Source organism: Capra hircus, chromosome 5, assembly GCF_001704415.2.
Source record: "Capra hircus breed San Clemente chromosome 5, ASM170441v1, whole genome shotgun sequence".
NCBI classification, from domain to species: domain Eukaryota; kingdom Metazoa; phylum Chordata; class Mammalia; order Artiodactyla; family Bovidae; genus Capra; species Capra hircus.
Genome location: NC_030812.1, coordinates 31,018,280 through 31,044,784, shown reverse-complemented (window position 1 = coordinate 31,044,784; position 26,505 = coordinate 31,018,280). Strand labels below are relative to the sequence as shown.

Here is a 26,505-nt window from a genome sequence, read left to right as displayed (position 1 = left end):
ACTTCAACACAGAAGCTCCAAAACACCATACTTAATAGAATCACCTGAGGCCCTTACAAATTTCAACTTGTCTAGTTAATGAGTTTCAAACTGGGCAGGCTATGACTTCAGGGAATAACAGGCATTAGCCTAAGTTCTATACCTGAAACTAAGTCAATTATATTTTTTAAAAAAATAAAAGATATTGGTTCCTCCATCTGGGATTCCAGGCTTAGCCAGCCAACTACTGATTGCCTAATCTGTATGTACCCTTCTGAAGGATTATATGTACCCCTCTGAAGGATTATATGTGAGTCACTCATATCACAAATTCTCGTATGATTGCATTTAGACTCAGAGAGGAAACTAAATAAAGAGAAGTCTAAATGGTTGAACCTGAGTCCCCTGGAGAGGCACTCTTTACACATCTTCTGTTGAGGACTGATAGTCTTCTCATGTAATTTGTAGCAGAGAAAGCCAGGACAAATTCAGAGCTCAGAGGATACATGTCCTGAAGCCTCTGCCTTTAAGAAGATACTCTGGGGTACCAGTTTTCTGCTCTCAGTATGATTTCTAACCAGAAAGAAAAAAGGATGTCTTGCTTTTTCTATAAGTAGGCTACAGAAATACTGATTCCCATAGGCATAGAGACCATCACAGTGCAGATGAGAGCCCACCATGAAAAGACCAGAACGACAGGAAATCTGAGTCTAAAGAGCCCGGAACTTGGTAATGTCCGCTACGGTTGCTCTCAAGTTTTTCTTCTCTCTTTCCTAGTCCCTGTCTTCCCCTCAGCTAATCCACCCTTCTCTTCCTGTCTTCTCACCAAATTTCTATCTGCTGGAGATTGAGCTCCCTGACCTAGGACCACATTTTCCATACACTGAGGCCTTTGTGCTTGGTTACTCTGAGCAGACACTTGGGAAGAATCTCTAACCTCAGTTAGTTATGCTGACTTTGGGATCAGGCACATCTTACATCTTGGGTTCAAGCTCCACACTGGCCTGGGCTCCAGCAGTGCAATGAAACCTGGGACCAGCAGGTGGAAGTGTAATGGGCAAGGTCGATGGGGAAAGTATACCCACCCAGAGTAGATAGCTGATGGTCGAGAGTACACCAGAGCAGATCAGGGTACACCAAAGAACATACTAAACAGCAGATAATGATAACTCATATGAAACCCTCCTCTTCTAGGATGTCACACCACACATACTACAAAAAGTTCAGTTTGTTCCTATTAATAATTCCCTTTGACCCCAACAAATACTGATGATGTGAAGCACACAGATAGAGAGAGGTAGAAGTCTAAACAGGTTTGAGGAAAATATCTGAATTCAAAAAGTTCCAAGTTTCCTCCAACTTTCACCATTCCCCTGTCCAGGTGCCTGTCTAGACACCAGTGGTCTTTCTGCCACTTTTTACTGAGTATTCAATTCCTACTCCACCCCATCTGCATTTGGTCATGAAGAATACTCCCACATTCAGTGAACAGAGGAAATACTGAGCCTCTCTCCATATCATTTTCAATATTCGATCAACCCCAGTATTTATGCAATTAACCAACATTTAAAAAACTTAAATACATGTAAGGGCAACAAGACTTAAGGTACCCCATGTTATATGTTACAGACCTCTTTCTCCAAGGAATGACCTAGACACTTATTTCCTTACAAAGAATATGACAAAGCTGGACACATGTCAGGTTCCTGAGCCCAAACTGCAACTCTATGTCTTACATCTCTATGACCTTAAGAACGTTTTGTAAGTTTTCTGTGTCTCATCCATAAAAAGGTCTGTGTCAGGACTGTTTCATAAACAAATAGAATCAACATCACCCAGCCAGCCTCCTGCCCTACTGCTGCACCACATAGGCCCACCTTCCAAGACCAAAGTTTTTCAGATCTGGACCCTCAGAAAACAATTCCCTGATATCTTCTGCAGAATCTGGCAGAAGATAGAGTTAGAAACACAAATGAACACTGTGGTCAGGTATACTTTAAAAAGTCAGTCTAGAATGATACAAGCAATTATCCACTTAATTCATCCAGAAAATTCCAAACACTTGGAGACATTTTCAAATTCTAGAAGATAATGATAGAAATTATTGTCATTTGTTGTGATTGTTATTTTGCTAGTGAAGACAGTAGAGGAAGTACTCACTTTGACAGGATTTAAATTCACAGATGAGAGAGACTCCTTAAAATAGATTTTTTTCAGCAAGTTGCTCTCATTGTTCACTGACTCAGTTAATTTAGGTCATTCTGAACTGCAAATTCAGCTACTGGACAGACATATACAATCTGGATCTAAGTTCTGCTATGACTCATAGTCATAAGGATTTAAGAAAGAATGAATAAATAAACTGAATAAATTAATGTTCAGAAAAAAATGAATGACCAAGTGAATGTTATAGGGCTTTAACAGCCTTTCCAGTATGGTCTGAAATGGGCCGGTAGGCATCGGATATGTTAAGTACACTACTGGTTACACAAAACTGAGACAAGCTGTACACACACATGCAAACATGTACATACACATAAACCATTCTTGGCTTCCCACTTTGTTGTCTTCTTAGTGCTGAATCCTTATCAAGCTTATGATTCTGCACTCTTTTCCCAAAGAAATTAGCTAAACAGTCTATCCAATTCACTTCATTTTTTATTCAACATATTTGCTATGGAAGACCAACCATACGTGCTTTTCACTGGACCAAGAGTTATGGCATGGAGATACAAAGTAATATAAGCATAACACTCTCTTCAAGGAACTGTAGTATTATTGTTTGGGAAGGAAAAAGAAAAGAAGGAAATGTGCCATATACATTCTAACAATTAAGTGCCAAAATAAGACAGTGATTCAGCAAAGGCATAAAATAAAGGGAGTTGCTTATGGGGGGTGAGCTAATGAATTAGCACAGAGTGGAAGCATATCTGTTGAGGTCCTCCCAGAACAGATACTTTGGTAGTAGTAGTATTACATGAGAGTAGGGGAGAGGAGCCTGTGAAAGACAAAGAGGAAGAAAATAGAATTGGGCTGGAAAAAGCCTTCAGACCAGATATGACACTGCTAACAGGAAAGAGGGAAGGAAAGCAGAATCATCTAAGGAGAGTTTCAGACAAGTACAGACCTGACAAGGATTATCCAACCCTTGGATGGATTGGGAGCTCTGGGGCAATGACTGACCCTCAGACAAGGCAAAAATGGTCAAAATGTGGTATCTAAGGTATGCTCGGTCGTTGACTGCCTGGGAGGTTTGGCCTCCGCTAAAGCTGCAGTTGTTTTCAAAGCATCAACTGGATGCTGTCAGCAAGCTCATCATTTTCAGCTGAATGCTGAGTTCTTTCTCCCAACTGGAGCACTTCAATGGCCACCTCATGAGGAGAATCAGCATATTTAAGAAAAACATAAGAAAATGGAAGGCAGAAGTGCCAGATGAGAACAATAATGAAGACATAGGTTAAATCCTGGTGTAGTCACTTATTCACTCTGGTAAAGATAAGATATTCACATACTTCTCATTCTACATTAGAAAAATTAGGTTATAATAATCTACCCAGCATGTTTTATGTAAATGAGAAAATGACAATTTGAATTGAAATACAACACAAAACCTTTTGTTATATTCAAGTATACAACATAATGATTTGATACTTGTCTATATTGCAAAATGATCACCAAATGAAAGTCAAGCCTTAAGTGAAAGTTGCTGCATGGTAGAAAGACCTGATGTCTCCAGACATAGGGAACAGACTGCGGACACAGTGGGGGAAGAGAGGGTAGGACAAATTGAGGGAGTAGCATTAACACATATACACAACCATGTATAAAACAGACAGCTAGTGGGAAGCTGCTGTATAACACAGGGAGCTCAGCTCAGGGTTCTGTGACGATGGGGTGGAAGAGGGAGGCTCGAGAGGGAGGGGAAATATATAGTTATGACTGTTCTGCAATGTTGTACAGCAGAAAACAACACAATACTGTAAAACAATTATCCTCTAATTAAAAATTTTAAAATATAAATGTGAAGAATAAAAGAAATATGGATTTTCTATCCCATAAATTAGCAAATAAAAATAGATAAATCATGACCATACAAAAAAAAAAAGACCCAGTGTCTTGAGGTTTTATAGAATTGAGGTATACAGATTGGGGACTTGGATGAGTTATGTAATTTATGATAGTCAAATTTCTAATTCACAGAAGGTACTCAGCAATATCCTCCTTATCCTTTCTTCACATACCCACAATTCAGATATACACACACACACTCACATACATGCACACAGAGTCACACTCTGTCATCTTTTAATATTGTCCCAGAGAGTCAAATTGACAATAGGTGTTAATGCATAGTGTCAATAATAAAAAGCTAAAGAAAGATAAAATGATATTATTCGGAAGTTATGGATTCTAAAAGGGTTTTGGAGTGGAAGACTGGAAAACAGGAGAGAAGGCAAAGGCTGAAACAGCTTCCCAGCAACTCTGCCATGATTTACAAAACATGCACAGAGTACTGCTGATAAAGCATTGCCAGCTGAAGGATACAGAACAAATTCAGAGTCTGCACAAATTAGCAAATTTCTTCAGTGTCTTTAAAACAGAATGTCACCTATGGAAAAATAATTGTTTGAAACAGAACACTAGAAGGGGAAGCAAACATTATAGACATTTGATAAGGACATACGTGAAATCTAAATAATCAGGTGTAAGTACATAAAAGTGGATCCCTTTCTCCATAGTTGGGTGTAGTAAAGAGAAGTTTCAGGTACATTGCTATATTTTTTTCTAGGAAAAACTCTTTCTAAATGGCCTTGAGGAACCACAGCAGCATCACTGAGTTCATCCGCCTTGGGCTGTCTGCTGATCCCAAAGTCCAGGTACTGCTCTTGGTGCTTTTCATGGGGATTTACCTCCTAACCATGATGGGGAACCTGATTCTGCTGCTGGTGATCAGAGCTGATTCCAATCTCCATACACCTATGTACTTCTTTCTGCATCACCTCTCTTTCCTGGATCTTTGCTTCTCTTCAGTCACAGTTCCCAAGCTCCTGGAGAACCTCCTGTCTAAAAAGAAAACTATTTCAAAGAAGGGCTGCCTGACTCAAGCCTTCTTTGTGTTTGACATTGGAGGGACAGAAATCTTCTTGCTCTCAGTGATGGCCTATGATCGCTATGCTGCCATCTGCTACCCTCTGCTCTACAGTCAGGTGATGAGCAGCCAGCTCTTTGAGAGGCTGGTGTGGGCTTCATGGGGCCTGGGTTTTCTGGATGCGGTTTTCAACATCCCCCTGGCTATGAACTTGAACTTCTATGAGAACCCCACTGTACCTGTGAACTGCCTTCTCTCTTCCCTTTGTCCTGCTCTGATATTTCCACCAATGTCACTGTCCTGACAGGCTCCACACTGCTACCTGGCCTTGGTACCTTCTTCCTGATCTTCTTCTCCTACACACGCATTGTCTCCACCATCCTGAGCATCAGCTCCACCACAGGCAGGAGCAAAGCCTTCTCCACCTGCTCCTCCCACCTCACTGCAGTGAGCTTCTTCTATGTCTCAGCTTTTCTCCATTATCTCATGCCAACCTCAGGGTCACCTCTGGAGCTAATCTTCTCCGTACAGTATGGTATAGTTACTCCGCTAGCGAATCCCCTCATCTATAGCCTCAAAAACAAAGAAGCAAAGACAGCTCTGAGAAGAACACTGGGGAAATGTTTGCAATGGTAGAGGTAGCAAGCTGTAGGAGAAGAGAAATCAGGGTCATTTGTAGAGATGTGGATGGACCTAGAGACTGTCATACAGAGTGAAATAAGTTAAAAAGAGAAAAACAAATACCAAACTACTGTTGTTCAGTCACCCAGTCGTGTCCAACTCTTTGTGACCCCATGGACTGTAGTACACCAGGCCTCCCTGTCCTTCACCATCTCCTGGAGTTTGCCCAAGTTCATGTTCATTGCATCAATGATGCTGTCCAGCCATCTGATCCTCTGACACCTGCTTCTCCTTCTGCCCTCAGTCTTTCCCAGCATCAGGGACTTTTCCAATGAGTTCTCTAGTCACACCAGATAACCAAAATACTGGAGCTTCAGCTTCAGCATCAGTCCTTCCAGTGAATATTCAGGGTTGATTTCCCTTAAGATTGACTGATTTGATATCCTTGCTGTCCAACAGACTTTCAGGAGTCTTCTCCAGCACCAGAGTTTGAAGGCATCAATTCTTTGGGGTTCTGCCTTCTTTACCGTCCAGTCTCACAACCATATGGGACCACTGCAAAGACTGCAGCTTTGACAATATGGACCTTATTGGCAGAGTAATGCCTCTGCTTTTCAGCACATTGTCTAGGTTTGTCATCACTTTTCTGTCAAGAAGCACTCACCTTCTGATTTCATGGCTGGAGTCATGGATGGAGTTGTCACCATCCACAGTGATTTTGGAACCCAAGAGGAGGAAATCTGTCACAACTTCCACCTCTTCCCCTTCCATTTGCCATGCAGCAATGATCTCGCGTTTTTTAATACTTAGTCTTAAGCCAGCTCTTTTTACTCTCCTCTTCCACAATATCATATATTAATGAATATTTGTGGAATTGAGACACAGACGTAGAGCACAAACAAATGCATACCAAGGGGGAAACTGGGGGTTGTGATGCATTGGGAGATTGGGATTGACACATATACACTATTGATCAGTTCAGTTCAGCCACTCAGTCATGTCTGACTCTTTCCAACCCCATGGACTGCAGCATGACAGGCCTCCCAGTCCATCAACTCAAACTCATGTCCATTGAATTGGTGATGCCATCCAACCATCTCATCCTCTATCATCCTCTTCTCCTCCTGCCCTCAATCTTTACCAGCATCAGGGTCTTTTCAAATTAGTCATTTCTTCACATCAGGTGGCCAAAGTATTGGAGTTTCAGCTTCAGCATCAGTCCTTCCAATGAATATTCAGGACTGATTTCCTTTAGGATGGACTGGTTGGATCTCCTTGCAATCCAAGGGACTCTAAAGAGTCTTCTCCAACACCACAGTTCAAAAGCATCAGTTCTTTGGCCCTCAGCTTTCTTTATAGTCCAACTCTCACATCCATACATGACTACTAGAAAAACCATAGCCTTGACTAGACAGACCTTTGTTGGCAAAGTAATGTCTCTGCTTTTTAATATGCTATCTATATTAATCATAGCTTTTCTTCCAAGGAGTAAGTGTCTTTTAATTTCATGGCTGCAGTTACCATCTGCAGTGATTTTGAAGCCCCAAAATATAAAGTCTGTCACTGTTTCCACTGTTTCCCCATCTATTTCCCATGAAGTGATGGAACCAGATGCGATGATCTTAGCTTTCTGAATGTTGAGCTTTAAGCCAGACTTTTCACTCTCCTTTTTCACTTTCATCAAAAGGCTCTTTAGTTCTTCTTCACTTTCTGCCATAAGAGTGGTATCATCTGCATATCTGAGGTTATTGATATTTCTCCCGGCAATCTTGATTCCAGCTTGTGCTTCATCCAGCCCACGTTTTCTCCTGATGTACTCTGCATATAAGTTAAACAAGCAGGGTGACAATCTACAGCCTTGATGTACTCCTTTCCCTATTTGGAACCAGTCTGTCGTTCCATGTCCAATTCTAACTGTTGCTTCCTGACCTGCATACAGATTTCTCAGGAGGCAAGTCAGATGGTCTGGTATTCCCATCTCTTTCAGAATTTTCCACAGTTTGTTATGATACACACAGTCAAAGGCTTTGGCATGGTCAATAAAGCAGATGTTTTTCTGGAACTCTCTTGATTTTTCAATGATCCAACTCTGTGTCGTCAATTTGATCTCAGGTTCCTCTGCCTTTTCTAAATCCAGCTTGAACATCTGGAGGTTCACAGTTCACATACTGTTGAAGCCTGACTTGGAGAATTTTGAGCATTATTTTACTAGTGTGTGAGATGAGTGCAATTGTGTGGTAGTTTGAGCATTCTTTGGCATTGCCTTTCTTTGAGACTGGAATGAAAACTGACATTTTCCAGTCCTGTGGCCACTGCTGAGTTTTCCAGATTTGCTGACATATTGAGTGCAGCACTTTCACAGCATCATCTTTTAGAATCTGAAATAGCTCAACTGGAATTCCATCACCTCCACTAATTTGGTTCATAGTGATGCTTCCTAAGGCACACTTGACTTCACATTCCAGGATGTCTGGTTCTAGGTGAGTGATCACACCATCGTGATTATCTGGGTTGTGAAGATCTTTTTTGTATAGTTCTTCTGTGTATTCTTTTTTTTTTTTTAATTTTAAAATCTTTAATTCTTACATGCATTCCCAAACATGAACCCCCCTCCTACCTCCCTCCCCACAACATCTCTCTGGTGTATTCTTGCCACCTCTTCTTAATATCTTCTGTTTCTGTTAAGTCCATACCATTTCTGTCCTTTATTGAGCCCATCTTTGCATGAAATGTTCGCTTAGTATCTCTAATTATCTTGAAGAGATCTCTAGTCTTTCCCGTTCTATTGTTTGCATCTATTTCTTTGCATTGATCACTGAGAAAGTCTTTCTTATCTCTCCTCACTATTCTTCAGAACTCTGCATTCAAACAGGTATATCTTTCCTTTTCTCCTTTTCTCTTCTCTTCACAGCTATTTGTAAGGCCTCCTCAGACAATCATTTTGCCTTTTTGCACTTGTTTTTTGAGGGATGGTCTTGATCCCTGGCTCCCATACAATGTCACGAACCTGCTGTGTATAAAATAGGTAATGAGAACACACTGTATAGCACAGGAAACTACTCAATGCTCTATGATGACCTAAAGGGAAGGAAATCCAAAAAAGGAAGGATATATGTATATGTATATGTATATATATGTATATGTATACGTATAGCTGACTCACTTTGGAATACAGTAGAAACTAACACAACATTGTAAAGCAACTGTACTTCAATAAAGCAATTTTTAAGTAAAAAATAAGAAATAAATAAAAAATTTTAATGGTAGATGATAGATTAAGAAAGAACTATAGGCTTCAGGATATCTGGTGAGTTAACACTAAAAGCTTCCTAGCGGTCCTGTTTTAGATGCTGAAAGATGCCACAGAAAAGCATAAGAAAAACGCATGAAGATACTTTGAGGGTGGGGTCAGGATGGGAGAAGACAGTTCAGATTCAATCCTGCTCAAAGGCATATCAATGAAATATAGTTATCTTGGCCAAAAGTTGTACTTAATCATAATTTATTTCTCTATTGTTTCATTGGTACTGAGTAAAGTTGTATGTGTACTGAATTATTTTTTGGAATTAAATAAATAGAAAGGCAATGAAAAACATAATATTTCACCAAAAGTGTTGAATTTCAGGGAAAGAAAACTTATCAACTTAGGGCTTATGGAGGGGTTGGAGCTTTGAATGGGAAGCCTTGCAGATAAAAATAAGTGCTATGTTCTGCCCAGAGTGACTATCAACTGAGTGACTTGGGTGATGCCAAGAACACTGCTTTTCTATTACATGAGAGTTGGAATTTGAGGGGGAATGTGGCTCATTTTTTTGTTGACTATATAGAGCTTCTCCATCTTTTGCTGCAGAGAATATAATCAATCTGATTTTGGTGTTGACAATCTGGTGATGTCCATGTGCAGAGTCTTCTCTTGTGTTGTTGGAAGAGGGTGTTTGCTATGACCAGTGCATTTTCTTGGCAAAACAGTCTTTGCCCTGCTTCATTCAGCATTCCAAGGCCAAATTTGCCTGTTACTCCAGGTGTTTCTTGACTTCCTACTTTTGCATTCCAGTCCCCTATAATGAAAAGGACATCTTTTTTGGGTGTTACTTCTAAAAGGTCTTGTAGGTCTTCATAGAACCATTCAACTTCAGCTTCTTCAGCATTACTGGTTGGGGCATAGACTTGGATTACTGTGATATTGAATGGTTTGCCTTGGAAATGAACAGAGATCATTCTGTCATTTTTGAGATTGCATCCAAGTACTGCATTTCAGACTCTTTTGCTGACCATGATGGCTACTCCATTTCTTCTGAGGGATTCCTGCCCACAGTAGTAGATACAATGGTCATCTGAGTTAAATTCACCCATTCCAGTCCATTTTAGTTCGCTGATTCCTAGAATGTCGACGTTCATTCTTGCCATCTCCTGTTTGACCACTTCCAATTTGCCTTGATTCATGGACCTGACATTCCAGGTTCCTATGCAATATTGCTCTTTACAGCATCGGACCTTGCTTCTATTGCCAGTCACATCCACAGCTGGGTATTGTTTTTGCTTTGGCTCCATCCCTTCATTCTTTCTGGAGTTATTTCTCCGCTGACCTCCAGTAGCATATTGGGCACCTACTGACCTGGAGAGTTCCTCTTTCAGTATCCTATCATTTTGCCTTTTCATACTGTTCATGGGGTTGTCAAGGCAAAAATACTGAAGTGGTTTGCCATTCCCTTCTCCAGTGGACCACATTCTGTCAGAACTCTCCACCATGACCCACCCATCTTGGGTTGCCCTGCGGGCATGGCTTAGTTTCACTGAGTTAGACAAGGCTATGGTCCTAGTGTGATTAGATTGACTAGTTTTCTGTGAGTATGATTTCAGTGTGTCTGCCCTCTGATGCCCTCTTGCAACACCTACCATCTTACTTGGGTTTCTCTTATCTTGGGTGTGGGGTATCTCTTCACGGCTGCTCCAGCAAAGCACAGCCACTGCTCCTTACTTGGATAAGGGGTATCTCCTCCTGCCACCCTTCCGTCTAGTCAAGGCTATGGTTTTTCCAGTAGTCATATATGGATGTGATAGTTGGACTGTGAAGAAGGCTGAGCGCCGAAGAATTGATGCGTTTGAACTGTGGTGTTGGAGAAGACTCTTGAGAGTCCCTTGGACTGCAAGGAGATCCAACCAGTCCATTCTGAAGGAGATCAACCCTGGGATTTCTTTGGAAGGAGTGATGCTAAAGCTGAAACTCCAGTAATTTGGCCAGCTTATGTGAAGAGTTGACTCTATGGAAAAGACTTTGATGCTGGGAGGGATTGGGAGCAGGAGAAGAAGGGGACGACCGAGGATGAGATGGCTGGATGGCATCACTGACTCAATGGACACGAATCTGAGTGAACTCCAGGAGTTGGTGATGGACAGGGAGGCCTGGCGTGCTGCGATTCATGGTGTGGCAAAGAGTCGGACACGACTGAGTGACTGAACTGAGCTTAACTGTGGCTCATTTACGGTAACACAAGAAAATTTAGCCTCTCCAACATCTCGCCTTCTTTAAAGTACTGGTTTTCTCTAGTTTGTCTACTTGGAGAATGTAAGGGGTTTTAGTCTTCCTTCTCATTATTTTAGCAAGAATTTATGAAATATAAAATATGTGTTATATGACACAGCAACTTTGTATTTCCTGAGCATTTTTACACGCTACTCATGATTTTACTCAAAATACATTGCATTTTAAAGTCATGATTACTTGCAATCATCCAATGCTATTTTCTGTATAGGAATAATGAGAATTATTATAGTCATGGATATGGTTAATAGATTAAAACACTTTAAAGTTCCATTTAACTTTTTTTTTTTAGCTTTATTTATTTTTTTTTAAATTTTTTTTATTTATTTATTTATTTTTAATTTTAAATCTTAAATTCTTACATGCGTTCCAACATGAACCCCCTCCCCCTCCCCACACATCTCTCTGGTCATCCCATGCACCTCCCAAGCAGCTGCTCCATTTAACTTTATTTTTCCACAAGTGAAACATGTATACTGAATCATGTACTAAGTAACAACACATCTGTTATTTCTAATTTTTTGAAGTTATAATAAGAAAGCATCACAGTCATCCAAGTCTATGCCCCAGCCAGTAATGCTGAAGAAGCTGAAGTTTAATGGTTCTGCGAAGACTTACAAGACCTTTCAGAACTAACCAAAAAAAAAAAAAAAAAAAAGATGTCCTTTACATCATAGGGGATTGGGATGCAAAAACAGGAATTCAAGAGATACCTGAGTAATAGGCAAGTCTGGCTTTAGAGTACAAAATGCAGCAGAGCAAAAGCTAAGAGAGTTTTATGAAGAGAACACACTGGTCATAGCAAACACCCTATTCCAACAACACAAGAGACAGCTCTACATATGGACATCACCAGATGGTTAACACTGAAATTAACTGATTATATTCTTTTCAGCCAAAGATGGAGAAGTTCTATTCAGTGAGAAAAAACAACACCAGGAGCTGACTATGGCTCAGATCATGAACGCCTTATTGCAAAATTCAGGCTTAAACTGAAGAAAGTAGGGAAAACCACTAGGCTATTCAGGTATGATCTAAATCAAAGCCCTTATGATTATACAGCAGAGGTGACAAAAAGATTCAAGGGATTAGATCTGGTAAACAGACAGCCTGAAGAACCATAGACAGAGGTTTGTAACACTGTACAGGAGGCAGTGACCAATATCATCCCAAAGAAAAAGAAATGCAAAAAGGCAAAATGAGGAGGCCTTACAATAGTCAAGAAAAGGACAGAAGTGAAAGGCAAATGAGAAAGGGAAAGATATACCCATTTGAATGCAGAGTTCCAAAGAATAGCAAGGAGAGATAAGAAAGCCTTCTTACACAAGCAATGCAAAGACATAGAGGAAAACAACAGAATGGTAGAATGGGAAAAACTAGATTTCTTCAAGAAAATTAGAGATACCAAGGGAACACTTCATGCAAGGAAGGGCACAATAAAAGACAGAAATAGCAAGGACCTAACAGAAGCAGAAGAGATTAAGAAGAGGTGGCAAGAATACACAAAAGAACTATACAAAAAGGTCTTAATGACAGGGATAAGTATGATGGTGAGGTCACTCACTTAGAGCCAGACATGCTGGAGTGTGAAGTTAAGTGGGCCTTAGGAAGCATTACTACAAACAAAGCTAGTAAAGGTGATGGAATTCTAGCCGAGCTATTTCAAATCCTAAATGATGATCCTGTGAAACTGCTATACTCAATATGCCAGTAAATTTAGAAAACTCAGCAGCGGCCACAGGACTGGAAAAGGTTAATTTTCATTCCAATCCCAAAGAAGGGCAATGCCAAAGAATGTTCAAACTACCACACAGTTGAGCTCATTTCGCATTCTACCAAGATAATACTCAAAATCCTTCAAGCTAGGCTTCAACAGTACATGAACCAAGCAAACTGAGAACTTCCAGATGTACAAGCTGGATTTAGAAAAGACAGAGGAACCAGAGATCAGTTTTCCAACGTCCATCAGATCATAGAAAAAGCAAGAGAATTCCAGAGAAACATCTACTTCTTCTTCACTGACTACGCCAAAGCCTTTGACTATGTGGATCAAACAAATTGTGGAAAATTCTTCAAAAGATTGGAATACCAAACCACCTGACCTGCCTCCTGAGAGACAGAAATCTCCTGCCTCCAGAAATCTGTATGCAGGTTAGAGAGCAACAGTTATAACTAGACATGGAACAATGAACTGGTTCTGAATTGGAAAAGGAGTATACCAATGTTGTATATTGTCACCCTGCTTATTTAATTTATATGCAGAGTACATGATGTGACATGCCAGGCTGGATGAAGCACAAAGTGGAATCAAGATTGCTGAGAGAAATATCAATAACCTCAGATATGCAGATGACACCACCCTTATGGCAGAAAGTAAAGAAGAACTAAAGAGCCTCTTGATGAAGGTGAAAGAGGACAGTGAACAAAAATGGCTTAAAACTCAACATTCAAAAAAATATTTCATGGCATCTGGTCCCATCACTTCATGGCAAACAGATGGGGAAGCAATGGAATCAGTTAAAGACATTATTTTCTTGGGCTCCAGAATCACTGTGGATGGTGACTGCAGCCATGATATTAAAAGACACTTGCTCTTTGGGAGAAAAGCTATGATAAACCTAGACAGTACTTTGCCAACAAAGTTCTGTATAGTCAAGCTATGGTTTTTCCAGTAGTCATGTATGGATGTGAGAGCTGGACCATAAAGAAGATTGAGCATTGAAAAATTGATGTCTTTGAACTGTGGTGTTGGAGAAGGTTCTTGAGAGTCCTTTGGACTACAAGGAGATCAAATGAGTCAATCCTAAAGGAAATCAACCCTGAATACTCATTGGAAGGACTGATGCTGAAGCTGAAGCTTCAATACTTTGGCCACCTGATGGGAAGAGCCAACTCATTGGAAAAGACCCTGATGCTGGGAAAGATTGAAGGCATGAGAAGAGATGAGGACAACAGTAGACAAGATGGTTGGATGGCATCACCAACTCAATGGACATGGGTTTGAGCAAACTCCAGGAGATGGTGAAGGACGGGGAAACCTGGCATGCTGCTGTTCATGGGGTTGCAAAGAGTCGGACATGACTGAGTGACTGAACCACAGCAACTCTTTCTCCAAATGTATGTGTGAGCTGAGATCTCACTATTTTAAGAGACCTAATATGACCCAGAGACATCCCCTCTATCACCCCTTTAAGACACATTTCCTCCAGTATTAGAGACCAAAAAAAAAAAAACAGGGCGGGGGAAAGCAGTGACTTTTATAATTAGCCCTGTTGTTATTTTCTCATTGTTGATCATCACTCGTTTACTCATTGGCAATGAGCAACCCAAACCCAGACACTGACCTTAGGGTAGCAGTCATACAAGCATTGACTCTAGAGGAGGCATGTGGGAATTCTTCAGAAGATCTTGCTGATTCTTCTCACTGCACAGTTCCCTGACCTAGGAGGCTTGACTCACGTTCACACTCTTATATCCCACCTCTTCCCCAAACCCAGCAGCACTCTCTCTGCTCTAGTTGCAGAGAAACCTAACAACCTCCTTGCATGTGACAAATGGGTGCTAAGTCACTTGAATCGTGTCTAACTCTTTGCAACTCTATGGACTGTGTAGCCTGCCAGCTACAGGGATTCTCTAGCAAGAACACTGGAGTGGGTTGCCATTTTCTTTTCTTTTTTTATTTTTTTAAGTAGTAGATTTAACTTTTCCAATACTTCCTATGATATTGATATTTGGGTTTTGTTTTTACTTTATTTGGGGGGTTCAGGATTGGGAACATGTGTACACCCGTCATGGATTCATGTTGATGTATGCCATTTTCTTCTCCAGGGAATCTTCCTAACCTGCATCTCTTATGTCTCCTTCATTGACAGGCAGGTTCTTTACCACTAGTGCCACCTGGGTGTGTCCAAAGCCAGGTCTCTATCAAGATGACCAGTTGACTTCTCCCCAGAAATTCACATACCCTTGCCATACCAAATAGGAATTAAACAGCCTGCTGTTTTTCTACCACCTCACCTTCCACCCTGTCAGCTTTTCCAGTTTTACTCTTTCTGGTCCAGAGAGGCATAGGAGAAAGATCAGAAAGTCTACTGCTAAAGCAGAGGTTCAGCAAGGAAATAATCTCTGCCTCTTCTGCTTGCAGACATCCTCTATTTATTTTAAGTGCTGCCCTTAGGACCCCATTCATTTGGATTCTACAAAAAGAAAGTAACCCTTCCCTCCCCACAAAAAGAAAAGGAAATGGTGTCCCACCATGAACAATAAATTCTCAATATGGTCAAAAAACCCCTTACCATTGGTTTCAGCCCTCAATTTTTCATATATCCAAGGAAGGAGCAGTGATAACTAACAGTTGTATCATAGGTCTGCTCTCCTACTAAGTCTTGCAAAGGGTGCCTGATGCCATTAATGGTAGAGATTATCAAATGGGTATTTATGTTCTGGAAAACAATATGAAAGCTCCTCAAAAAGCCAAAATTAGAACTACCATTTGATTCAGCAATATCACTTCTGGGTATAAGCTTAAAGGAAATGAAAGTGGAATATGAAGATATATACAATCCTATGCTTACTGCAGCATTATTAAGAATAGCCAAGTAAGGATCATGTCATCTGCAAACAGTGAGAGTTTTACTTCTTCTTTTCCAATTTGGATTCCTTTTATTTCTTTTTCTGCTCTGATTGCTGTGGCCAAAACTTCCAGAACTATGTTGAATAGTAGCGGTGAAAGTGGGCACCCTGTCTTGTTCCTGACTTTAGGGGAAATGCTTTCAATTTTTCACCATTGAGGATAATGTTTGCTGTGGGTTTGTCATATATAGCTTTTATTATGTTGAGGTATGTTCCTTCTATTCCTGCTTTCTGGAGAGTTTTTATCATAAATGGATGTTGAATTTTGTCAAAGGCCTTCTCTGCATCTATTGAGATAATCATATGGCTTTTATTTTTCAATTTGTTACTGTGGTGAATTACATTGATTGATTTGCGGATATTGAAGAATCCTTGCATCCCTGGGATAAAGCCCACTTGGTCATGGTGTATGATCTTTTTAATGTGTTGTTGAATTCTGATTGCTAGAATATTGTTGAGGATTTTTGCGTCTATGTTCATCAGTGATATTGGCCTGTAGTTTTCTTTTTTTGTAGTATCTTTGTCAGGTTTTGGTATTAGGGTGATGGTGGCCTCATAGAATGAGTTTGGAAGTTTACCTTCCTCTGCAATTTTCTGGAAGAGTTTGAGTAGGATAGGTGTTAACTCTTCTCGAAATCTTTGGTAGAATTCAGCTGTGAAGCCGTCTGGACCTGGGCTTTTGTTTGCTGGAAGATTTCTGATTACAGTTTCAATTTCCATGCTTGTGATGGGTCTGTTAATATTTTCTATTTCTTCCTGGTTCAGGTTTGAAACTAGATCACTTTCTAACACCGCACACAAAAGTAAACTCAAAATGGATTAAAGATCTAAATGTAAGACCAGAAACTATAAAACTCCTAGAGGAGAACATAGGCAAAACACTCTCAGACATAAATCACAGCAGGATCCTCTATGATCCACCTCCCAGAATTCTGGAAATAAAAGCAAAAATAAACAAATGGGATCTAGTTAAAATTAAAAGCTTCTGCACAACAAAGGAAAATATAAGCAAGGTGAAAAGACAGCCTTCTGAATGGGAGAAAATAATAGCAAATGAAGCAACTGACAAACAACTAATCTCAAAAATATACAAGCAAGTCCTGCAGCTCAATTCCAGAAAAATAAATGACCCAATCAAAAAAATGGGCCAAAGAACTAAATAGACATTTCTCCAAAGAAGACATACGGATGGCTAACAAACACATGAAAAGATGCTCAACATCACTCATTATTAGAGAAATGCAAATCAAGACCACAATGAGGTACCATTTCACACCAGTCAGAATGTCTGCGATCCAAAAATCTGCAAGCAATAAATGCTGGAGAGGGTGTGGAGAAAAGGGAACTGTTGGTAGGAATGCAAACTAGTACAGCCACTATGGAGAACAGTGTGGAGATTCCTTAAAAAATTGCAAATAGAACTGCCTTATGACCCAGCAATCCCACTGCTGGGCATACACACTGAGGAAACCAGAATTGAAAGAGACACGTGTACCCCAATGTTCATCACAGCACTGTTTATAATAGCCAGGACATGGAAACAACCTAGATGTCCATCAGCAGATGAATGGATAAGAAAGCGGTGGTACATATACACAATGGAGTATTACTCAGCCGTTAAAAAGAATTCATTTGAATCAGTTCTGATGAGATGGATGAAACTGGAGCCGATTATACAGAGTGAAGTAAGCCAGAAAGAAAAACACCAATACAGTATACTAACACATATATATGGAATTTAGAAAGATGGCAATGATGACCCTGTATGCAAGACAGCAAAAAAGACACAGATGTGTATAGCAGACTTTTGGACTCAGAGGGAGAGGGAGAGGGTGGGATGATTTGGGAGAATGGCATTGAAACATGTATACTATCATGTAAGAATCGAATCACCAGTCTATGTCTGATGCAGGATACAGCATGCTTGGGGCTGGTGCATGGGGATGACCCAGAGAGATGTTATGGGGAAGGAGGTGGGAGGGGGGTTCATGTTTGGGAACGCATGTACACCCGTGGTGGATTCATGTCAATGTATGGCAAAACCAATACAATATTGTAAAGTAAAAAAAAAGTAAAAATAAAAATTAAAAAAAAAGAATAGCGAAGAAATGGAAATAATCTAAGTGTCCATCAACAGATAAATGGATAAAGATGTTATATATGTGTGTATCTGTGTGTATGTATAAAATGGAATATTATTCATCCACAAGAAAAAGGACAACCTGCCTGCCATTTTCAAAAATAAGGATGGATCTTGAGCACCTTATGCTAAGTGAAATAAGTCAAACAGAGAATAACAAATACTGTGTGATGTCACTTTTATATGAAATCTATAAAAGCCAAACTCTTACAAACATAGAGTAAAATGATGGTTACAAGGGATAGGACAAATGTTTTTTAAGGGTAAAAACTTTCAAATAGTAGTAAATAAATCCAAGAGATCTAAAGCATAGTAGAGTGAATAGGAACAACAACATTGTATTATAATCATTATACTTCCTAAGAAACTAGAACTTAATTAATTATACTGACCATTAAAATAGAAATAATATTTATGTAACATAATAGAAGTGCTAATAATCATTAAAATGACAAGCATATTATGATAATAAATATACCAAATTAACATGTTCTATACCTTAAATTTATATGTTATATGTCAAATTAAAAAAATAAACAACACACTCATAGACACAGAGAACAGACTGGTGGTTACCAGAGAAGGAGGTAAGGGGTGGGTGAGGTAGGTGAAGACTTGAGGGTCAAAAGGTAGAAACTTCCAGATATAAAATAAATAAGTCCTGGGGATGTAATGTACAGCATGGTAACTATTGTTGATACTACTATATTGTATACTTGAAAGTCAAAGACAGTAGATCTTAAAAGTTCTTATCACAAGAAAAATTGTAGCTCTATGTGTGGTGAGGGATATTAACTAGATTTACTATGGTGATAATTTTGCAATATATACAAATATCAGATCACTGCTGTACACCTGAAACTAATATAATGTTATGTCAATTACTTCTCAATAAAATAAAAAGCAAGATTGGTTCTTTGGAAACATAAAGTAAATAAACTTCTGTGAAGTTTACTCAAGAAAAAAGAGAGGAGCACCAAAGAAACAATCTTAAGAATTAGACAGCATATCAAACATATTGAGAGGATAATATAAATGACATCATGTCAATAAATTTGAAAACTTAGATAACTAAACTCCCATTAAAATGCAATTAACCAAAAGTGACTCAAGAAGAAGTAAGAATCTAAAAAGCTTTTTTTTAGAGTTGGAGAGCTGAGACTAAACCTCAGCCAGCTTTATATTTAAGTTAGAACTTTCAATAAAGTAAAAATGTCAGTCCTCCCCAGGTTGAACAATAGATTTGACTTAATTCCACAATAAATCTCACCAATAATTTTTACAAAACTCAGCAAGCTAATTCTAACATTTTATGGAAAGTGGTACGTGAAAATCACTCAGTCATGTCTGACTGTTTGCAACCCCCATAGGCTATACAGTCCATGGAATTCTCCAGGTCAGAATGCTGGAGATGGTAGCCTTTCTCTTCTCCAGGGGATCTTCCCACTAGGGAAAGTAGCCAGGTCTCCCACATTGCAGGCAGATTCTTTACCAGCTGAGCTACCGGGGAAGCCCACACCATAATCAAGTGGGATTTATTCCAGAGATGCATGGATAATTCAACATCCACAAATCAATCAATGTAATATACCACACTAACAAATTGAAGAATAAAAATCATATGATCATCTCATAGATGCATAAAAATCATTTGATAAATTTAACATCCACTTATGATTTTTAAAAAAAATCTCTCAGCAAAGTAAGTATACAGAGGAAATGCCTCAACATAAAAAGGCCATATATGGTGAGCCACAGCTGACATCATACTTAATGGTGAAAAACTGAAAGTTTTCCTCTAAATTCAGGAACAAGGCAAGGATACTCACTCTCACCAATTTTATTCAAAATAGTGTTGAAACTCCTAGCCAGAGCAACCAGGCAACAACAGATAAATTTTGCTAAATACTAACCAGATATATAAATAAATAAAGGTTACCCAAATCGAACAAAAGAAACTACCTCTATTTGTAGATGACATGATATTTTATATAGAAAAACCTAAAACTCCACAAAAAAACTGTTAGGATACATAAACGAATTCCATAAACTTGCAGGACACAAAATCAATATATAAAAAATGTATAGCATCTCTGTACATTTATAATAAACTAGCAGAAAAAGAAATTAAGAAAACAATCCCATTTACAATTACATGAAAAAGAATAAAACACCTAAGAATAACTTTAACCAAGAGGCTAAAAACAAACTGTACAATGAAAGCTATGAGACGTTGATGAAAGAAAATGAAGACAAAAATAAATGGAAAGATAGTCCATAATCACGGAAATAAAAATTAATATTGTTGAAGTATTCACACTACCCAACACAATCTATATCTATATTGATTTTAACCTCTATTACAATGTCAATGGCATTTTTTGCAGAAACAGAAGAAAAAAGTGCTAAAATTTGTATGGAACCATAAAAGACCCTGCATAGCTAAAGCTATCTTGAGAAAGAAAAACAAAGTCAAAGGCATCACATTCTTGATTATAAACTGTATTACAAAGAAATAGTAATCAAAACAGTATGATATTAGCATGAAAACAAGAATACAGAGATTAATGGCACTGAATAGAGAGCACAGAAATAAACCCACACATATGTAGTCTATCAATCTACAACAAGACAAGAATATATAGTATGAAAAGGACAGTCTCTTCAATTGGAAAAACCGGACAGCCACATGCAAAGGAATGAAACTGGATCTTACACCATACACAAAAAATTAACTCAAAATGGATTAAAGATTTGAAAAAATCTTTATAAAGATCATAAAATTTATAAAATCTGAAACCATAAAACTCATAGAAGAGAACATATGAAAAAACCTCCTTGACACTGGCCTTGGCAACGATTTTGCTGACATAACACCAAAAGCACAAATGACTAGCAAGTATCAATAAGTGGAACTACATCAAACTAAAACATTTGCTCAGCCAAATAAACAAACAACAACAAAAAAAAAAGCATAAGGAGACAACCAAAGTAATAGGAAAAAATATCTGCAAACCATATATTTGATAAGATGTTAACATTCAAAATATATAAATAACTCACACAACTCAATAATAGAAATCAAACAAATCAGTTTTAAAGTGGGCCAAGGACTTGAATAGACATTTTTCCCAAAGAAGACATCCAAATGACCAATGTTCAACATCACTAATCATCAAGGAAATGAATCAAAACCACAATCAGATATCCCCTCATGTTTATCAGAACGGTTATCATTTAAAAGATGACAAATAATAAATGTTGGAGAAAAGAGAACACTTGTGCACTATTGGTGGGAATGTAAATTGGTTTACCCATTATGGAAAACAGTATGGAGGTACCTCAAAAAATTAAAAACATAATTACCATATGATCCAGAAATTCCAATTCTGGGTATATACCCAAAAGAAACTAAAATAAGATATCAAAAATATATGCACTCTCATATTTATTGCAGCATTATTCACAGTAGCCAAGATATGGAAATAATCTAAAACTAAACTTCCAGCTATAAGATGAATAAGTTTTGGGAATCTAATATGCAGCATAGTAACTGTACTTAATAACACTCTACCATATATTGAAAAGTGCTAAGAGAATAAATCTTAAATATTCTCACCATAAGACAAACCAAAAAATTGTAATTATGACAGGTGAAGGATGTGTCACCTAACATGATGTGGTTGAAAAAAAAGATACATGTATACATATAACTGAATCACTTTGCTGTACACCTGAAACTATCACAACATTGATAATCAACTATACTTCAATATAAAATATAACATTTTTTTTAAGTTTTTAAAATTCTAAGCAGTAAGTTACCTGTTTAAGTTACATGGAATGATTTTTTTTAAAACACACAGTGAAACAAATTGCAATATATACGTGTATCAAACCATCACTTTGTACACTTTAAACTTACACATTATATGTCAATTATATCTCAATAAAGCTGGGGGGAGGATACCTTTCTTATTCTCTCCAGTCTCTATCAGCCTAATAAGTGTTCTTTTTAGACTTTAAATAATTGCTTTAATTTGGAAGTTTCAAATACTCCCCTGTGTCTCTTACAGCTTACCTTTCTAGCTAACAGGGAAACATGCAATTAGTGAGTCTGGAATTGGCTTCAGGGTAAGCTTCAGAGAGTACAGGGTATTGACCCAGCTTCCCCTGGGTGCCAACCCAGCTCTTGGCTGTATAAGAACAGATGGCCCTCTGATTGGGTCTGTTAGAGAATTTTCTCCTTCAGTGGTATTCTTCAGAAGTATTCAGAATCTCAGAGGAAATAAATGAAGATACAGCAGGTTACTGGATCTGAGATCATGTGAGGAAGTTCTAATGAACTATATACCTGTTCAGAATATGAGCTTCTTTTGAGAAATTGGTCTTGTCCTTCCATATAGTGGCCTGTATTGCAGAATAACACCACTCTAGGTTAAGGGAGCCAAGAGGTAATCTTAATTTTGTGGCAATCCCAGTGTTTTTAAAGTTTGAACCATTCTAATAGCCAATTCTCACTTATAGCAAGAAGAAAAAGCTATCTGTTGTGGAGAGTCAGATTCTTGTGACATAGGTTCACTTATAGGAAGACTGTACTTACGATGTGTCTACCTGAATGGGAAAACCTGAACACAGGAACTGGCTTTCCAGAAAAAGCCAGGAGTATGGTAATATCTTCCAAAATATCTTGATATCCCCCTCTCTATTTTTCCTTCCTAGAAATTTCTATATGTGTTTTAATTTTGCTAACAATCTTCTCTTTTAGTTTAGTTAGAGAGCATATTTAGAAGAATGAGGAAGGGTGAGGCCCTTTTCTGTGATTCCCTGTATTATATGATCTAAATAGTTGCTGCCTTCACCCACACAAAATGTGTAAGTTAGCACATGAGAGAAAAATATTATTCAGAAATGCTACACTCTTCTTGGTTGAGACGCTGAACTCCCCAAGTTACATGGTCAGATCCATCTTGTGCGTGGAAGTAGAAAAGTGGGAGCAATTTTCAGGATAGCCCTGTTCACAAATAGATGAAATAACCAAGTTCCTGAAAAGAATAGAACAAACATGTCATTTCACTTTGCTTGAGTAGATCCCAAGAAGACATCTGCTTTCAACAATATTCACAATTTTATCCAAGCAGGTTCCTCAAAAGTAAATTCTCCAACTGTTTATGCATCATCACCACTAGCTGAAATCACACAAAGGTGAACAGTGCCCTGCCTGTCCAAGCACACAGGTAACCTAAACATGGGTCTAAGATGAATTTGAACTTTGTTAACAGGATCAGGTTTTTAACTATATTTGCTTTGAAGAAACAGCAGGATTTGAGGTAAGGCTGGAAGGTGAATGAGCGTCTGAACCAGTGGAATAAAAAAGGAGAACATCTGAAAGAAAACCATGTAGTCAAAGAGAGAAATATAAGACCTTTCTAGTACCAAAGGGGATCAAAAAGGCTAAAATATAGGTTAAGGACAGAGGAAGAACTCTGAATGTCAAGACAAGAGAAATGGATTTGATTCCACAAAGTACCTAGAATAGTCAAATTCATAGCATCAGAGAGTATACTGGTAGATGCCAGGGGCTGGAAGCAGGGTGGAGAATGAGGACTTAATTTTTTAGTGGGAACACAGTTTCAGTTTAGGAAAGTGAACAATTCTGGAGGCGGATAATGGTGAAAGTTGCACAACAATGTGAATGGATTTAGTACCACTGAAATATGGTATTTAGTACAGCTAAATATCATTAAAACAGCATTTTTATAATAAAACTTTTACCACATTAAAAAAAATTTTTTTCTTAAAGATAGGAAAAGTGATCTTTACTCTTGTGGACCAGACCTAGATATTGGGATGAGAATTAGGGGAAATACTATGGAAGTTATTTCTTGGTTCTTCTACTGGCTGTTAATGTCTCTATATCATATTTCCAAAGGGTAAAATGAAGATAAGTGTCCATGTCTGATATACTTTATAGAATTTCTTTCAGCATAAAGAAAGACAGGACATGAGAAAATGCTTTGTATTTTTAAAAATCTATTAAAATTTAATGTGATGTTTAACAAGTAAGAAGCCCTGGATTATTTTCAACAAAAATATTAGAGAGGAGAAAAGGTTTAGAACAATTACCTCACATATGTTGTACAATGGTTTTTTTTAAATGTTGTACAGTGGATTTTAAGAATTTCTGAAATCTAGTGCATGTAATGAACATTGAATAACATTAATGTTAGAGTGAACCAGAAATATTATTTCTCCAGTAAGTCTCTGTGGAACAGGAGTAAGTTCAGTTCAGTTGCTCAGTCATGTCCAACTCTTTGCGACCCCATGAATCACAGCACTCCAGGCCTCCCTGTCCATCATCAACTCCCAGAGTCTACTCAAACTCATGTGCATTGAGTCGGTGATGCCATCTAACCATCGCATCCTCTGTCGTCCCCTTCTCCTCCTGCCCCCAATCCCTCCCAGCATCAGAGTCTTTTCCAATGAGTCAGTTCTTCACATCCGGTGGCCAAAGTATTGGAGTTTCAGCTTCAGCATCAGTCCCTCCAATGAACACCCAGGACTGATCTCCTTTAGAATGGACTGATTGGATCTCCTTGCAGTCCAAGGGACTCTCAAGAGTCTTCTCCAACACCACAGTTCAAAAGCATCAATTCTTTGGTGCTCAGCTTTCTTCACAGTCCAACTCTCACATCCATACATGACTACTGGAAAAACCATAGCCTTGACTAGACAGACCTTTGTTGGCAAAGTAATGTCTCTGCTTTTCAATATGCTATCTAGGTTGGTCATAACTTTCCTTCCAAGGAGTAAGTGTCTTTTAATTTCATGGCTGCAATCACCATCTGCAGTGATTTTGGAGCCCAGAAAAAATAAAGTCTGACAACAATTCCACTGTTTCCCCATCTGTTTCCCATGAAGTGATGAGACCAGATGCCATGATCTTCGTTTTCTGAATGTTGAGCTTTAAGCCAACTTTTTCACTCTTCTCTTTCACTTTCATCAAGAGGCTTTTTAGTTCCTCTTCACTTTCTGCCATAAGGGTGGTGTCATCTGCATATCTGGGGTTATTGATATTTCTCCTGGCAATCTTGATTCCAGCTTGTGCTTCTTCCAGCCCAGCATTTCTCATGATGTACTCTACATATAAGTTAAATAAGCAGGGTGACAATATACAGCCTTGACGTACTCCTTTTCCTATTTGGAGCCAGTCTGTTGTTCCATGTCCAGTTCTAACTGCTGCTTCCTGACCTGCATACAGATTTCTCAGGAGGCAGGTCAGGTGGTCTGATATTCCCATCTCTTTCAGAATTTTCCACAGTTTATTGTGATCCACACAGTCAAAGGCTTTGGCATGGTCAATAAAGCAGAAATAGATGTTTTTCTGGAACTCTTCCTTTTTCCATAGAACTCTCTAAAGTCTGTGAAGATTGTGACCTAAATTTGTGATCTAATCAAGAAAAGATAACAACTCTTACTGAGACATAGTGAGGGCGGCTTTGAGATATGTAAGCTTAAGTTCAGACAATCCAGGGAGGGATGTTTAAGAAAAGATGATGCTGTAGAGAATGGGAACAATCATAGGCAATATCACCCACTTTCTATTTTATTCCAAGGAAACAGCCTCTACAAATATCCATGAGGAACCACAGCACCATCACCGAGTTCATCCTCACTGGGCTGTCAGACGACCCCTACATCCAGGCTCTGCTCTTTGTGCTCTTCCTGGTGATTTACCTCCTGACCATGATGGGGAACCTGACGATGCTGCTGCTGATCAGGGCTGACTCCCACCTCCACACGCCCATGTACTTCTTCTTGAGTAATCTATCATTCCTAGACCTCTGCTTCTCTTGTGTCACTCTGCCCAAGCTCCTGAAGGACCTCCTGTTTGAGAGGAAGACCATCTCCATAGAGGGCTGCCTGACTCAGGTCTTCTTTGTGTTTTTCTCTTCAGGAACTGAAGCCTGTCTACTCTCAGTGATGGCCTATGACTGCTATGCTGCAATCTGCCACCCCCTGCACTATGGCCAGGTGATGAGCACCCAGCTCTGTGTGAGGCTGGTGTTGATCTCATGGGGCCTGGCCTGTCTCAATGAATTTGTCATTGTGCTCCTGGCTATTAGCCTGGATTTCTGTGATGCCCAAACCATCCACCACTACACCTGTGAGCTGCCTGCCCTCTTCCCCCTGTCTTGTTCTGATATCTCTGTTACCAATATCCTACTCTGCTCCAGCCTATTGCATGGGCTTGGAACCTTCATCCCAATCTAAAAGCACAAATTAATATATTAGAAAAGAGAAAAATAGAATCAATAAATAAATCGAGGCACTAGTTATTCAAAAAGATCAATTGTGACATAATTATGTAGAATATATTTAAGAAAACAGAAAAAGAACCTAATAGTACACACTGATGTTAAGAATAAAAGTTATAAGGTAATGCTAAGATTTGTCTAAATAAATTTTGAAAGCAGGATTTTGTTTCATTTTAAGAAAATA

At 38.8% G+C, this 26,505-nt stretch overlaps 1 protein-coding gene and 1 pseudogene across 1 annotated transcript; both read left to right on the top strand.

Annotated features, from left to right (window-relative positions):
* LOC102172330 lies at positions 4,785–5,704 on the top strand (annotated as a pseudogene).
* On the top strand, positions 23,263–26,277 carry LOC102183765 (olfactory receptor 8S1-like). The gene is made up of 2 exons (XM_005680022.2): positions 23,263–23,333; positions 25,620–26,277. The coding sequence occupies exons 1-2, from the start codon at positions 23,263–23,265 to the stop codon at positions 26,275–26,277; spliced, it is 729 nt and encodes a 242-aa protein (XP_005680079.2).

Bases quoted from the DNA above. Each gene is read 5' to 3' on its own strand.
- LOC102183765 (XM_005680022.2), top strand. From the start codon at position 23,263: ATGAATTTGAACTTTGTTAACAGGATCAGGTTTTTAACTATATTTGCT. The intron at 23,334-25,619 runs GTAAGGCTGGAA...TTTTATTCCAAG, and splicing joins AAGAAACAGCAGGATTTGAG to GAAACAGCCTCTACAAATAT.